General features: G+C 38.4%; 1 protein-coding gene across 14 annotated transcripts in view; it reads right to left on the bottom strand.

Moving 5' to 3' along the window:
- NCOA2 (nuclear receptor coactivator 2) overlaps positions 1–17,488 on the bottom strand; it is a 293,591-nt gene that overhangs the window by 102,285 nt on the left and 173,818 nt on the right. For 12 of the 14 annotated variants that reach the window (XM_025477948.3, XM_049103802.1, XM_049103804.1 and 9 more), the window contains 2 exons: positions 8,265–8,369; positions 5,248–5,420 (listed from right to left, as the gene is read on the bottom strand). In XM_025477948.3, the coding sequence (XP_025333733.1) occupies positions 5,248–5,420; positions 8,265–8,350 (259 nt within the window). In that variant the 5' untranslated portion in view covers positions 8,351–8,369. Of the gene's footprint in view, positions 1–5,247; positions 5,421–8,264; positions 8,370–8,598; positions 8,816–9,757; positions 9,908–17,488 lie in introns of those variants that run through there. The other 2 variants (XM_049103799.1, XM_049103798.1) reach the window with 2 other exon arrangements.

Consider the following 17,488-nt stretch of genomic DNA (forward strand, 5'->3'; position numbering starts at 1 on the left):
GCTAGAACCAGGTTGTTTCCATTACTGTTTTCTTGAATCCTTAAATAATCCTGTTAGTTTATGAATACTGACTCACCTACATTTTTTTTCTCACCTACATTTATAATACAACCTGCCCACTTCCATGGTTGCAAGTGGCGTACTGGGAAATGCTTAAAAACCCAGCTCTTGGGGGGGAAAGTAGTAAGCATCATGAGGTTTACTACAAATTTAACTAGTATAAAGGATGTGCAGCATATAATCTATAAATGATAATACAACATTCTTGTCCATTCCATATAGCCAACTGATTCTTACAGAATACTTCTATTTTTGCCAAATCCTTGTATTGCAACCAACTTCTGGTTATAATAGATGAAAAATAGTTCCAATGTGAATATTGGTTGAAGTTTTCACTTAAGTTAATGAGTAAGACAAAAGTGAAATAATGAAAATGTATGAAGATGCTGTATGTAGAAATATAATTGTCAATCTGTGAGTGACTTTTTTTTTTGCTAAACTGAATATTCTCTTTTGTGTATGCATTAACAGCTACTTAATGTTAAAATGTCAGATGGTTTAAAAAATGTCAGCTGGTAATTATTAACATTTTCTCATCCCCCCCAAAAAATCTCCCTTACTTTTTAAGTCTAAAATGACAGCTAAGAAGACAAAAAAAAAAAAAAATCAAGCTTTGATTTATAGAGTTTATCAGATTTGCAGGGTGTCAACACTGTCACCAAGGCTGATTTCAAATATAACCTGAATGTGGACTTAGGAAGACATGCAGAGTAGCCACCATACATAGTATATCTATCATGGAAATAGATACAAGGCACAAAGAGCCTCTAGTGCATAGATAATGGCAAAATGCAGTAGTATAATTAGAAAATGATAAATTTTAGTCTTCCTTGCCTTTCTAAATATCATTTAAAGTCTGTATAATTTTTAATGATGGCTGTACTCAACAATTGGCTCAAAAATTCTTGAAACTGAAAAACTGGGTTTCATTGGTTGATATGAGTTGACTCTAGCACACCACTGGTCCTCATCTTCTCTCAAACTACTTATTTTTTAAGTTATTTTCATAATTAGAGAAAATTCATAAGTATAAAAGCAACCTGGAATTCCAATGTTCTCAAAATGGCATGAAAATCAAAACTGTACTGGGTGACAGGCACTAATGAGGGCACTTGATGAGATGAGCACTGGGTGTTGTACTATATATTGGCAAATTGAATTTTTTAAATATTTTTTTTAAAGCCTGTATCATTAATCACAATGAGAAACCAGGACAGTCTTTCAGACAGCCTGCTTCAACATGAAAAGTCCCCCCAAATCTAACTTGTACCAATACAGATTTTTGAAATGTGCACCTTTTCATTCTTGTTATTCACTCATCAAAACTACTTGTAGAAAAACAATAATGAAAGGTTGAAACCAATTCTCTATTAACTGATAAATACATCCTGTATTCAAATATGTTTCACTAGTTTTAAATGAAGCAACAAATATTTTCTAAATAATAAAATCATTTAAAATTAGTATTTTAAGAAAAAAAAAAAAACAAAAATTATGCCTAAATTGGGGTTAACACAGGAGATGTTACTGTAAACAGGGAAGTAGAGATGTGTTTTTGGTACTCCCCTAAATGTTTGTCACTTTACACTACCGTTTTATTTTAAAAAGAATTTTTAAAAGATTTTATCCATTTATTTGACAGAGAGAAAGAGAGAGTGTGCACAAGCAGGGGAAGTGGCAGATAGGGAGAAGCAGGCTCTTGGCTGGGCAGGGAGCCTGATGTGGGACTCGATCCCAGGACCCCAGGTTCATGACCTAAGCTAGTGTCCGGTTTAAGTACGCACTCCTATCTCTCTGCTCTGCTTCTGCAAGGTCCGCCGCAGTGTGCATGCCCCCGGGGGGCCAGCCCCCGGCCAACGTGTGCCTGTAAGGTGCTATCCGCAGGAGGATGCCTGCTTATTTACATAGCTGCTAATTCTCCCTCCAAATCCCGTCCTTTAGGCCATTTAAAAATATCCTTTCTTCTATTTGCAAAATGAATGGGAACTTGAGGAACAGGTGAGGACAGACAAGACTTGAGAGAAAGAGTCCAGCATGCCTGGCTCATGTACCTGAGCCTGACACTGGAGGATGCCCTGATTATAAGCCCGGCTTTCCCCATGTGGATTCTAGAGTGAGGCACCTCAAGCAATCCAGTTTCGCTTCTCTAGCACAATTATGATTTCATTCAGTTTGAGACCTGTGACTGAAATACAAATGAAGTTTGGAAACGTCATAAAGATGATGGATGGACTTTATTTATAAAACTGAAAGGGGGATCTGTTAGGCACGAAGAATGAGAGAGAAGGGCTTGGGCCTGACTTATGTGTCGCTCTTAAACCACAGCTGGCTCTCAACCACGGAGACAATCAAGACGGCCCAAAACAGAGCTGGCAAGGGTGTGGTTTGCAAAGGCTATACAGAGTTCTCTGGCATCAGAAAATTTTACTGTCTTCAAATCACCCTATAGGAAAGGACATTCATCACCCACTTCCCCACCATTTTTATTTCCCATTTTCCATCTGAAGGAAGAGCTCAATGAAGACCCCAGCACATGTGAAGAAAAGGTGACTTTCTGTTTAATATGAGATATTTATGTTTTTATTTTTTATTTATTTTTAAAAGATATTTGTTTATGAGAGAGAGAGAGAGAGAGAGAGAGAGAGAGAGAGAGAGAGGCAGAGACACAGGCAGAGGGAGAAGCAGGCTCCATGCAGGGAACCTGATGTGGGACTTGATCCTGGGTCTCCAGGATCACGCCCTGGACTGAAGGTGGTGCTAAACCGCTGAGCCACCCGGGCTGCCCATGTTTTTATTTTTTAAAGATTTTATTTATTCATGAGAGACACACTGAGAGAGGCAGAGACAGGCAGAGGGAAAAGCAGGCTCCCTTTGGGGAGCCTGATGCAGGACTCGATCCCAGGACCCCGGCATCATGACCTGAGCCAAAGGCAGCTGTTCAACCACTGAGCCGTCCAGGCGTCCCCAAAAAGATATTTATTGAATACCTAACCAGTCATTGTGACAGGTAGTTGCTGAGGGCATTTACACAGCTCATCATATCTTCAACAACCAAACAACCTCAATATAGTGATTGCTAAATTCTGTATGAGGAAACGAGTTTCAGAGAGAGAAAATAATTTGCCCTGGTTCAAAAGAGTTTGTAAGTGGAAAATCCAGGATTTATACCTAGCTTCTGTCTGATTTGATCCTGAAGTCCTGCTGCTTTTTTTTTAAAACAATTTATTAAACAAAAAATATCTTTCAAATTAGATTAGAACATCAAAGAGCATCTGTGTTTTTCATTTGGTTTTTAACTTCTGCTTCCCTTTTCAAAACATATTACTTTTCAAATTAATAGAAACATTATTATAAGAATAAGACATGACAGGGTGTTTATTGCTGCTGCTTCTTGGGTGGTTGTGGTATGCAGCCTTATGATTAAACTTTCAGTAAAAGTATGGCACAGTCCCAGCGTGACACATCTTAACGTGTTTTATAGTTTGAAGGGGGAATTACCAAGGTTTTGCAAAACTTTAAACCCTTGTGCAAGACCTTGATAGTAAAAAAAATATAACTGTTTTAAAGTGCAAAAGTCCTGCCTAACACGCAACGTTCACAAAACTGTATCGTTCAAAATTTTCAGCAACCCTGAAACAAGCAGCTTGATTTCTCCACTGCAATATCAGCAACTAGAGATACAGCAACTTCAAAGCACAATGAAATTTTACCCAATTAGTTCTCCTAAGAGCCCTAGGAATATTATTCTATCCATTTGCTGATATGAAAAACTGGAAAGATACAAAATTGAGATTAAATGGAGTTTTTTATAACCAGCATATCTCAAAGGGAGAAGAGGGAAGAATAGATGAAGGGAGACTGAGGTAGGCACTGCAAGTAGAAACTCACTGAACGCTGAGTGCTGAATGAGAGGAATTTTGGTGGAGAAATTGGGAAATAAAGACTGATTTTCAGGAATCCCTGGGTGGCTCAGTGGTTTGGCACCTGCCTTCGGCCCAGGGCGTGATCCTGGAGTCCCGGGATCGAGTCCCACATCGGGCTCCCTGCATGGAGCCTGCTTCTCCCTCTGCCTGTGTCTTATGAATAAATAAATAAAATCTTAAAAAAAAAAAAAAAAAAAAGACTGATTTTCAGAGTAGGCTGGTATTAGAAACTGTATTGTGTATGTTATGCGTATATTTTTAAGTTCTTAGAAGATAGCACTGCATTTGTAAAACTGTTTGATATAAAACTTAGCTTACTAGTAAACATAGGAAGATGAAAGAGGCTATGATGATAATATGCAAATGAGTAGCTAGGATTTTATGACAGATGGGAAGTTTCAGGTCATATACCTACAGAGGTGAAGACATTATTTTTCTAAAATCTGCCTCGTTTGAGTATCACATAAAAGGTAGATAAAAGAAATGTACTGAGGGGATGCATTCAAAAACAGATTACAAGCGATAATAATCTCCCTAGCCCTGAAGGAAAGTAGCGTATGAATACTTTAGGAGCATATATTGGCTGTGAGCACCCAGACACTGTTCATACTTGCCTAATACTGATTTTTTTTTTGGCACCACAAAGTCCAATGTGTTTTTTAAAATATTATTTTCTTAATTTTTTTTTCCTTCAAAGAAGAGAGGCAGAAAATGATCTCAGAAAACCCCAGGAAGAAAGCTGTCATGTTCTGTGTTTCAACTTCACAAAAGAATTCTGACTAGAGGCTTGAGCCTTTCAAATCTCTTGTCATTCAGGATATGAAATTCTAATCTAGCGGCGTGGCCAGTTGAGGCTGAGACTTAATCAAATATGCTGACTAGCTGAAACAGGAGGTGGCTCACTTCCTTACTTCTGGTTTCCATCTTTAGTTGCCTCCTTACTTGCAAATTATGACAGTCACTTGCTGTGCAAGCAATGAAAATTCCAAGGTAGGGGAGGAGAATCAGTGGGCACCTAATTGAGTTTTACTAGATGAAAAGTTACATCACCCTGCCTCACCTCAGTCTCCTCTGTCTTTAGGGAATTGCTGAATTTTATATAAAGCCTATTTATAAACCACTGCAAGTGATACTTGCATTCATCTTGCACTGTGACATCATTACCTCATCAATAATTTAAGCATAAGAAATGGATTAAAGGGACTTCTCAACACATGAAAAAACAGAAACCAGCTAAACTCTCCAAAATATTCAGTCCTCTTACCTTGTTCTTTGATCTGACGAATTTGCTTCACAGTTTCTTTTAAGATTGCACATTTGTCAGGCTTGAAGTTAAAGTTGTCTATATCATTAAAATTTGCAAAAATCAGCTCTGCAAGTTCTTCAATATATTTATTTTCCTGTTCACGATTACGTTTCTCAGTGCTTCTCTTGGGACTAAAAAGAAGATACATGTTTTTTTATTATGGAATTTGAAAAAAGCTATTATAAAAAATGTAAGCATATTAAACAAGTTCTAATACAGAGATAGCAAACAAAAGTTACTTACATAAACATGAAAGTACTTTGGGAAAAAAAAAATGTTGCACTTTTGTTTTTAAATCAAACTCACTCCAGTACGTAGCTATAGATTTACTTGTCTGATCATTTGTTCAATTTGTGTCATGTCTCCCACTGACAGTAAGCTTCACAATGACAGGGATCAGGACCATTCGCTCATCACTGTGCTTAATACAACACTTGGCAGAAGTAGGCATCAAATTTATTGTTGAATACATAGAGGAAGGTTTTAGAAAGGTATGGGAGATTATGCTAAAAAATTTTTTTAATGTACTTAAGATTAGAAGAAGAAAGGGAACTTAACCTAGTTATAATAGGAATAAATAAACTGCAGGGATTCCTGGCAAAGCATAAAAAGATAAAAATAAATCTCCATAACTTCATAGACTTCTTTAGGATGTTGGTAACCAAGTCAAACATTATCTTTTAGATAATGCAAAAAAAACCACAATCCAGCCAGAAACAAAAGCGAAACTGACCTAGGGTATTTGTTAACTGTCCAAGCTGAATGACGTGTAAACTATACACAAATGGTCCAAGTTCAGCTCAAGTTTTAAAAAAGTTAATGGAAGAGAAAAAAATTGGCAAGATCTTCTCATTTCAATTTGACAAAATATCAAGTTCCCTTTGATAACAGCATATAGCCTTTTCTTTTAATAGAGGGCTCACTAACTGACGTTCAAGCAATACATTAAGTAAGAAAAGTAGGTTGTTTATGTAGTTTTCTGCATTTTTCATGTATAATTTGTACATAATACCAATTGACAAAAATTTGTAGTTTATAATAGATTTCCATCTATTTGCCTCTAAGTGTTAGCTTTATTTTCATAAACTAATAAAGCTAAGATAGAACACAATTTCTACATTTCACAGTGGTCACACCGTGTGTTCAAGATCACCCAGGGAGTTACTGGTAGAGCAGGGACTAGAATGCAGTTTTTCTAGTCTCATTTTGATTCCTAGATTCTACCTCACTAAGTACAGGGAAAGGCAAGGAGTGACTGGAAGGCACAGAAGAGCCAAGTTCCCATTGTGGACCCCTCTACCCTCCCCCCACAAGATGACTAAACACAGGACAAAGAGGTGAGAAAGGGGAGCCATGTTACAAAGCCCCAAGAGCGCCCGCTTGCAAGAGGGGTTCAGAGATTCTCCACTGCCACATGATACCAGCGCAGCACCAGGTAAGAGAACAACAGCCCCTACACTGAACAGCCTCCCCTTTATCCATCTGCCTCCTCGAGTGGGCTCCTGAGCATTACAGGCAGTCTGACAGACAGAAGGTGTTGATAGCCAGGAGGTACTGGGGAATCTGGAGGCCACATACTGGAGTGGAGGGTTGGAATCCGGAATGCGCACAGTAGTGATTTCCTAGACTTGTTCTGCTTGGCAGCTAAAAGGGGAAAAGGGAATATAAAATATTTTTTGCTCTTTCTCCTTCTCTTCCTGTCTTAATGGCTTTTCCTAGTCGTCTTCCTTGTTATTCTTCATCTGATCTTTTTGCAGGCCATTTAATAGAAGCTGCTGTTTTTACTTAACCTTTAAAATCATTTATATGATATAAGTAATCAAAAGAATGAAGTCTCTCCTCCCTTTGTCCCCTATTAGCCTAGCTCTCATCCCCCAAAATGGATTAACAACTCTAAAGTATTTCTTAATTATCCTAAAACAAATGGTTTATACAAAGGGTAGTACTCCATAAACATGCTTCAAAACTTTTCTCTGGGGCAGCCCGGGTGGCTCAGCGGTTTAGCGCCACCTTCAGCCCAGGGTGTGATCCTGGACACCTGGGATGGAGTCCCACATCAGGCTACCTGCATGGATAATGGAGCCTGCTTCTCCCTCTGTCTGTATCTCTGCCTCTCTCTCTCTCTGTCTCTCATGAATAAATAAATAAAATCTTAAAAAAAAAAAAACTTTTCTCTGTAACAATATTCTTAAGAGATTCTTTTTATAGCAATCCATTAAGTGTCTTCATTCCTTTTCCATAGCTATATTGTATTCCAGGTTATGGAGGTATCATAGCTGTTTAGATAGTTCCCTACAAACTTTTGGGTTTTTCTTAATCTTCTGCAATTATTAAATAATGCTGTAGTAAGTAAACTCAAGTGTCTACCATTTTACATGTGTGAAAGTATACTGCTGGAAAATTCCTAGAAGTGGACTGCTAGTTCAAAGAGGATATGCATTTATAATTTTACTAGATACTGTAAACTATCCTGCATGGAGATGAAAACAACTAACACTTCCATCCATAATATATGACACGGAACTTGCTTTAAATTACTTGTTTTATTCACTGAAGGGCACAATCTTTTGTCACCAACTCAAAAAATGCTAATAAATAAAAGTAAAACTCAGTGTAAAATTAACAGCAAATTCTACTATGGGATCTTCTTGTCTTTACGACATCCTGTGAATCTAACAGAAAAAATATAGAAGACTCAAAATTATATAATAAACCTGCTTTAATAGTCAAGTACACAGGAGACATCAGAAGGAGCATATAGCTTTCATCTTCTTATAAAAGAATAACAAACCCTGCAACTGATTAGCATAACCAAAATGTAAGCTAAATGATACATATTCAAAGGTTTAACTGCTAAAGGAGAAATAACAAACAGTATTTCGATTAGGTGTCAAGTCAATGCTAAAATATTAAAGAAGCATGCATATGTGGCTTTCACAGGCAGCACTGATTCTGTTTCTCGGCAAGAATCTAACCTGGGTCCAAGCTGGTCAGGACATTCCTTGCGCTTTCTTGTCTCTGCCCTGGATGGGTCAGAGGTATTTTCTCCCATCCCACTCATCTTGAACACATATCAGCAACTAAAAACAAGAAAGGGGGGGAGAGAATGGAGCTGATGATAAAGTGCCAGATCAATTTACCAACAATTAAAGAACTTGAACTTCAATCAGAAATTTGACAATACTTATTAACACATTGTTTTGATTAATATGCACATGTCACTGTTAATGAAAGGGCTCAATTTTTTCTGACCTTGTTTAAAAGTGAAGTATATGTAAAGGTTCACGTTTCAAAAGCAAACAAGCCTACCTCCTTGGGCCCAGACTCTTTAAGCAGGCGTTGTGTTTCAGCAGCACCATGAACTACAGCCGGCTGGCCCCAGGGTTTCTGCAGCCAGCCTTCAGTTTCAGGAGTGATCTTGCACCATGGGGAAACTACAGGTGTTGTAAGGGGCTCCTCCCAGTCTCTGTTTGGGGTTGGCCAATGTGAAGTCTGTGCTGCAATAGCTCACCCATGACAGACGGCTCTGGGAAGAGGCAGTGCCCCACCACTAAGTTGAATGTTTCCAAATCCGCTGGGCTACGTCTGACCCGCTGGTCCGGGCCCCCGCACAAGGCCTCCATAAGCAACGCTCCCCAAAGGGAGGATGTTCGCGCCTCCCCGTGGAGTCTCCCGTTCCCTCCACCCCTGCGGCAGCTGCGGCTGCTCCGCCCTCCCAGCCCGCTCTCCCCTGCAGCTCGCCTTCCAGAGCACACCACCCCACCTCCCCTCGGTGGTTTCCTCTCTCACATCCTGCCGCTCCTGATGCTCCCTCCCTCGGCTAATTCTAGCTGCTATCACCCAAGGTCTTAAAATATACTAAAAAAAAACAAAACAAAACAAAAAAGAAACAAAAAAATCCTGCAGGGAACATTATTGACCCTATGAAGGAGGCCAATTACTGGCTCCTGCTTCCTGAATTCCTTCCAATAAGAAAATGAAAGGTTATATAGCAAGGGAATCAGTGTGTTCCCATTCGCCATCATTAGTAAAATCAAAATAATATTTAAATACACAAAGAACAGAATGATAGAGGTTTAAGTTCTAGAGAACTAGACAAAGGGACTACAACAAAGATGCTGAGGGGAGATGGTGTGGTCGTTTAAGCACAAGGTGCTTAATAACTGCTTAGCAAAAGAAAAAAAAATGCTGCCTAAAAAGACTAAGTCAGCATTTAAAAGTCTTTCTTAGAGTTCCATCCAGTTCTATGCTACTTCCCCCTTCCTTCCATCTCCCAGGCTTCTAAAAGTCACCTTCACCCTCCTTTACTTTCTGTAGATTGGAAAAATCAGACGGAAAGGCCAGACAGTGGAAGGTCAAAGACTTAAGAAAGATGTCAGAGTAACAGGTTCATCAAGAGCAAGGACAAAGAGGAAGGTGGGCTAAGAAAACACCACCCAAGACCCATCACTGTATCACCGCCACATACCTATCACACTGCCCAGCCTTCCCTCCGTGTAATCCAGATGCTCGGGCTCCCTACAATCACTTCTTCTGGTCACACCTCTGATCCAAGAGTGCAGAGAAATTAATTTTTTTCAGTCATGTGTAAGGAGGATGAAGAAACACTGTATCAATCGAGGTAGGCTGCACCAATCACACATGATATTCCAGAGGTCGCATAGGAGGGGACAATTCTGAAAGCTATCGCATAGGAGGGGACAATTCTGAAAGCTAATGCCTGAGCTTCCTGCCGGTGGGAGTAATGTAGCCAAGTCCCAAGGTCCTGTACTGTGGGCACAGTTTGGGGCTGATAATAAAATATAATCTGTATTTAGTTATTCATTTAGCATTTACTTCACACTAAGCAATTTTTGGACTTGATTTAATCATCAAAACAGACTAGGAGAGGCAACTGGGGAGAGAAGCTGCATTTATGTAATCCATGTCCAAGCTCTACCACTTGGTTAGTTGTGGGACCTTAAGAAGTTACCTCTCATGGCTTACTTGCCTTTTCTGTTCAGTGGGGACAGTCATTAGCATCTCCAGCCCAGGGGAGTTAAGCAGTTTAGCAAATGCCAGAGCTGGGATATTTGTACACAGGGTTACACACTCGTACTCTTAATGGAGACGTTATGGCAAAGGTCTCATCAAATAAGCCATTCTTCCAGTGATCACATAAGCACAGGTCAGAAGGGAGAAGCAGCAAGATATGGATTGCATGTGTTTCTGTGCGGGACTCTCCATTCATTCGTTCATTTATCCATTCATTCAAAGACTGCTTGCTGGTATGAGTCAGGCTCGGTGCTCGAGAAGCACAAGGAGGAATGATGCTCTCAAGATGAACACAACGTAAGAGGGGAGACACATCTGTACATGGGAAAAAATGCAATAGGTAAACTCGGTAAAGATATCGTGTAACTGGTGCATACTCCCGAGTACTGGAAGGTCCAAGAAAGAACACTTTGCTGGCTGGGATACGGGCACACTGAGCTGGCCTGAGGACGGTTGGAGTTCTAAGGGTGAGGAAGGGGGCCAGGGCATCACAAGAGGTAGAAGAGGACAACGGAGAAGCAAAAACCTCAACACCAAAACCCTACGCAGATGATACTGATGCACATTCCTTCTCACTATTTCTCTGCAAACTTGGATTCTCACGGTTTCACTCATGAGAGTGTAAGGAAAAACATTACCCATCCAATCTAAGTAAGCTTTCCACAAATGAACCTCCAGGAATTTCACTGTGGAAACAGTATTCTATGTTTCGTAAAAATTCAAGTAAATTTTTATTTATTTTTATTTATTTATTTTTTTTTTAATTTTTATTTATTCATAATAGTCACATAGAGAGAGAGAGAGAGAGGCAGAGACACAGGCAGAGGGAGAAGCAGGCTCCATGCACCGGGAGCCCGATGTGGGATTCGATCCTGGGTCTCCAGGATCGCGCCCTGGGCCAAAGGCAGGCGCCAAACCGCTGCGCCACCCAGGGATCCCCAAGTAAATTTTTATCATCAAAATGTAACACTCAATATTCAACAAAATGCCCTATACAGCAGTTACATGGATTAAGTCTGTTGATGAAAACGGCTACTTGCCCCCCCCACAAGGTATCACTATTTATATTTAAAAATACAGTACAATCAGAAAGATTAGAAAGCTTTTCAAAAGACAATATATTAGTGATTATCTTACTTAAATCGATCCTCAGTTTTGGGATTTAACATTAGCTTCAGCCATCATCTCTCTTAAATATCCCAATATATATATATACTAATAATTATAATGTTGTATGAGGGGGCAGAACTGATATATGTCAACTAAAGGGCTAGAAGGAGATAAGGAGCAAAAGCAAGAAGCTAATAATTTCTGGTCTAAGTATAGAAAACCATTTGAGCAGATTGTTTATATTTGTGTCTACTCAATACTGGCTCACAAACCACTCTATTTGTAACTTTAAAACATCATTAATTTCCTCTTTAAGTTATTTATGGGCTAAGTTTTCTCTTTTATTATTATGTGATGGTATCTTAAACACATTTCCTCAAAATAAAACAAAAATTATCTTTATGAATTTCCTTGCTTCTTATTTTTCTGTGTCTACCCCATATGTCCACTTTTCTGAGCAATTTTCCTAGGGCTATGTATGCCCAGTACACACTGCCAACCAACCTGTAAACCGCCAAAGGAAAGAAAAAAAGAGGGGGTCTGTAGGAAGTAGGGACAGGTGGATGCACTCTGCCAGTCATGGCCATTAGGCTGGGGATGCTCCCCTTTGAACTACTGCTCATGAACCAGGGGAAAAAAGACAAGAAAGAAAGGAAAAAAAGGGAAAAAGGAAGGAAGGAAGGAAGGAAGGAAGGAAGGAAGGAAGGAAGCAAGCAAGCAAGCAAGCAAGCAAGCAAGCAAGCAAGCAAACAAATTTAGGGCTGAAGCCTAGAAAGGAGAAGGGTGGTGGTGCTGATGGGTGGCAAGTAGTTGGCTCCTGGAAGTCTCTTTCTTGCCTGCCACAGGGCCAGAAGAAGTATATGAAATTCTGGAGCAGATGTGTGGATTTCTGCCCTGGTCTTTAGTGGATGAACCAAATAAATAACAGTGAGCCTCATTAATGAGGTGCTCAAAGAAGAGAAGTGTGGTGCTCTAATCTAGAGGACTCTGACTGATACTCTTCATGCCCTAGGTGAGGATCAGCTGGCAGCAAGTGTAAGTATTTCACACTGGAACATGTGCTAGGGCTAGGTGAGTTCATTTTTTCTCCCACTCAAAGTGACACAGAGAAAAACCAGCAATACAATGATAGATTTGATACATAGATTTATGACTACTAGTGTACACTTAGGCACAGAAAAATAATCTAAAATAAACTCTATGGATAGATGAGTTTTAATGCATTTCTGTAGATCAAAGTTAAAAATCCATTCCCAATAAAAGGGTAAGGGATGAAAAATAAAGGGCAGCACTGAAGGTTTAGAAACCTTATTTTATTTTGTAAGTGGGCCTAAATTAGTAAGTTTCTTAAAATTTCCGCACGTTTTCAATATTCGCATGAAATTAAAATTCTCCAGCATTTCACTCTCAATTCTGAAACTGTTCAATGTAAATGACAAAAACTGAAAATGACACAAGTAAACTCTTGGGTCATATCTGATGGTAATTACAGTCATTGAGAACAAGCCAGTTTCTACCAGATGTGGGGGGCTGTGAACGAACAAGTTTGGAAAAGGAGTTTCAATTTGTCCATTCTTGTTATCTGCAACAAACAATAGTCCTGCTCCCACTGTGACAGGACCGCCTCCCTTACATCCTCTGATACCAACTTGTATAAACTAGATGATAAAAGATGTTACAACCACCAGAATTAAGGCTTGCCTTTTTTTTTTTTTTTTTAAAGTAACAATATTCCAGGAGGGGTGAACAATGCCAGTTACAGCCTTAGCCTAAGGACAGAAAGCAAAATGGAATGTTAAGCCTAAACACAAAACCTGTACTCTTCGTTCATGAAATTAATCAATATAACTCATCAGGTACCAAAGCTGTTGCTCACAGTAGTCTCATACCATTAAAGCCAGTTAATTATCCAGACTTCATGCAAACGATAATGTGCATTTTATCTTTCATCAGTACTGGCCATCTTCCAAACAAGGCCTGTAAAACTGTCAGATTTATTATATGTGGAACAAATTCAGTTAGAGAATAAATAAGGATAACAGTGTTGCTGAAATCCAAACATAATAAGTGATCAACATCAGATCTCTTTACTACTAGTTCCAAGAAATATTTTTTAAGTTAGACCCTCTCTGAAATTCCTTACTTTGCGATTAAGTTTATAATGAATTGATATACAAAGAGCTGTTGAAACAACTTCTCTTATCAACGCCTACAAGAGGAGCCGATACCTGATAAATCATCAAGCTCTTGATATGAGACCAGAAAGGCTTCTATAGCTTCCAAGGTTCTTTCTGAACTCTCTCTACAGAGATATATGACATTGCTGTATATTCTGTAGTCTGATTCTTCATATACTTTGTAAGACTAAGAAATACTCAAGTAATATTGCAACTGTATATAAAGCTTCACCAAAATGCTTTTCTATTTGTTCTATTATGAAAGGAGAATCTTTTCAGGAGCCCACCTCAGCAGGGAACAATGCATTCACTATTTCTTTATCACAAGTGAAAAACATTTGCTCATTCTAAACTTGAAACATTTTTTTCCCTTAAAGTATACTGTGTTCTGGGAGGGATCCCTTTCCTTTAGAAAGAACAATTTCTGGGCTACTTTCTGATAAGCCAAAAAGAAAACAGTATCTAATGCTCAAAAATACTAAATGTGCTTTTGGGTGTAGATGCCTGAGAAAGACCGAAAGTAGAGAATGGCCAGACCTTGGAAGTCAGTAAGCTGATACAGAGATAAAAAACACCGAATAGAAGGAGGAGGGGAAATACCTCTTTTCAAAGTGTCAAGTGGACAAAATCACCCAAAGCAAACATTATTTTGGCAAGACCTCAACTCTTGGCAAGAATTAAATGAATATTCTCTGCAATAAATATACAGATTATGCAAGGATATACTGTTGCTTCATATAAATAAGCAAACAAAGGAACATCACACATGCAAATATAAGTTGTGTAGATTTACTAAGTGCAGGGATGAGAGCACGCAGAAAAATCAAACTTTTTCTTTCCACTGGCAAAACAATTAATGCGTTTAACAAGTAGCAGAAGAGGCTATACAGTATTTCAAAAATAAACTGCAGCTAGTCAAGGGTATATTATTTTTATTAAAGTGTTATAGCCCTTTTTAACTAGGCCATAAGAGCACTTTTAACTTCATCTTTACAAGATGCTATATTGCTTCTTGCTTTTCACACAATATTAATTTGCCTCTCACATTACAGTATGTATCTACAGATTCAAAATTGTAAGACTGCATGTTAATTCATAACGGCGACAACAGTTAAACTGTAAAGTATTAGGAAACTCACTTCACATAAATACAGAACAAAAGGCATCTTATTTGGAAACAAATTCTCAGTTTAACTTCAACAGTTTTGAGCAACTTTACGCTTGAATTTTTCATTGACTGCAGTAGCTGAACACGAAGTACTGTTATTAGGGTATGATTTTTCAATAATAAAATACTAACAGTTTACAGCTAGAGATGGGATTAAAGAAGAGAACAGCCTGCAGCTCTGTACTATTCCCTGAGTAAAATGGCTTCAGCACCTACCTTCCTTCATGCTGTTTCTTACTCCACAGAAAAGTAGTATATTGTATAAACAAATGTTTAAGCTAAAAAATTCCTTCCTTTTCAATATGCTTTTAGATTTACTTTTGTATAATGGCCTTAAAGTGGTATATTAGACAGTAACTAGAAGACATATTCCATTTTCTGACTGAAAGCCAATAATACTCATGAATTTTTTAGCTGAAAGACACTTCAAGATGCCATTGGGAAGACTGTAATAAACACATTAGGCTGCAAATGGGCAGCAGTGGCTCTGTAACACATGCTGCAATAATCAAAGAAATGGTGAAGTTCGTGTGCACCGGGTACACAAATATTTCGCTGTCACATTTCCATCATCCACATGGCTCCTAGAGAAGGGAAACTCCTCTCTTCAAGTCTTAGCTGAGCAAAATCCAGTGCAGAATATGTAAGGAGCAGAGAGCTGTTCTAAACTATCATTACCAACAGGGGAAAAATGTCTAGTCTGACATCAGTGGCAGAGGATGGTTTCTGCTTTCTGAATTCTCATAGGCTAAGTTCCTTAATATAGCTGGTGGCTGGGCTGCTTCGAGCCCCAGCGACGTCAGCCGGCGCTAATATGGCCAGGAATAGCAAGGCGAGGTCTCAGTAAGGTCTGGGACCAGAACGTGGGGAAGAAGCTGCATCCCCTGCATAAAGGAAGACCAGCCCTCCCCTTGGAGCCCAGCATACTTAGCCCAAAACCTGCTCTCCCTGAAGGCTTCAAATACTGGAAAGAAGCCATCAAACCAACAACTACAGTGTAGTACTTGTGCTCGAGTTTCATACCTCATCCAGATCAAAATTCATTTATCTGTCTTAATTCTGAAACCCACTTTAAACTTCCTTATAAGATTAAAGAAAATCTCCCTAATTTATGAGAAAAACTTACCGAAATGGCAAGGGCAAGAGAGTCTGTTTCTAAATAAAGAGGATTTTTTTTTTTAATTATTCCAATTGTAAAACATTTTTAGGTAAGTAAATGAAAACCCTTTCTCATAGTATAGTATGTTGGGGTTTGTATGTGTGTTTACTAACATTTATAAAGTACTTAATTGAGTTGAGCCCTTGACACACATTTTCTTGCTTAAAAATCCCCATGTTTATGTTCATATGCATGTGTATACACACTCTCTCTCTTGCCTTACAGATCATCTAACCACTCTGACCTGTTTTCTTGAGTAATTTGCCCAAGTCACACAGAAAAATAACAGGTCAGGAGTCAAACTCAGGTATAACTCAGTATAATAACTATCATTTACTGAGTGCTTAATAGCTTGGCAGGCACTCTCTACACACTTCACATATATGAACCCCTTCAGTGCCTGTAACAACCTATGCTTATCCCCATTTTACAGACCAGGAAATGGAGATACAGAATAAAGCAACTTGACCAAGGCCACAGTTAGGAAGTTTTAGAGCTTGTAAGTGAATCCAAACACTTCCTTATTTCTTAACCACCACAATGGGAGCACTGAGGTTCCTGTATTTCAATACTTTCCCTGAAGAGAGAAACAAATTCATATATATTATAGAAAGTAGTATGTTTTAATTTAATTTGATCATCAGTGAATAATTTGAAAGTACTTTTCTTTTTGCTACAAATCTAATGGTATTATTGCAAAATGCACATTTCTTTCTACAAAAAACATACATCCTTTAGAACCATTCATCTATCCACTCAATACCTAATTAATACACCAGGTACTGTACACACTGTAAATAGAGCCACGAACAAAACAAAGTCCCTGTCCTTCTGAAGTTCACATTCTGCTACAGAGGAAATCATGCCTCAGCTCACAAGCAATTATTCCCTGAAGGGAAATGAATTAGCACTATTATTATTGAATTTATTATGAAGTTATTGAAATAACAAAACCACCTAGAAATTTTCTCTGGCACACTAAGAATGCTGAGTTTCATTCCAAATGGTGAACCTTTCTTTTCCTATAGAAGTAGTAATTGATTAATCTTAAAAGTAAAAAAAAAAAAATTTTTAAAAGTCAGGTATCAAAGCAATCATAAAAATGATACCTACTACCTTTAATCATTTTAACTTTAAACTAAAAATATACATTTATCAGTCTCCACTGCAGTTTCATATTTGTTATTAAGACATTATTCAATATTTGTTTATCTAAAACAGAGCTAGAAATTGCAAACAATCTGATTTCTTTAAGTGCTTACAAAGTATATTTTTATTATTTTTATCTATTATAGATGTGAGGCATATACTTATTTCAGAGCAACTTTTGTCCATTTGAGTTTTTCAAAGCATTCATCCTGGTTGTTACAGAAGCATATGTCTTTTCAAACTCATAATTAGTCACATAATATTTAATTAAATTATGTAATTACAACAAGTGGCATAAACCAGTCTAGATAAGAAGCTGGCTCTTGGTAGACAGGCAGTGTCACTGCAGGGTACAGAAGTGTGGAGTGCCCCAGACACCTCAGCAGCATCAGTTTTGTGATT

The sequence above is a fragment of the Canis lupus genome, chromosome 29 (genome assembly GCF_003254725.2).
Source record: "Canis lupus dingo isolate Sandy chromosome 29, ASM325472v2, whole genome shotgun sequence".
Classification (NCBI taxonomy): Eukaryota; Metazoa; Chordata; class Mammalia; order Carnivora; family Canidae; genus Canis; species Canis lupus.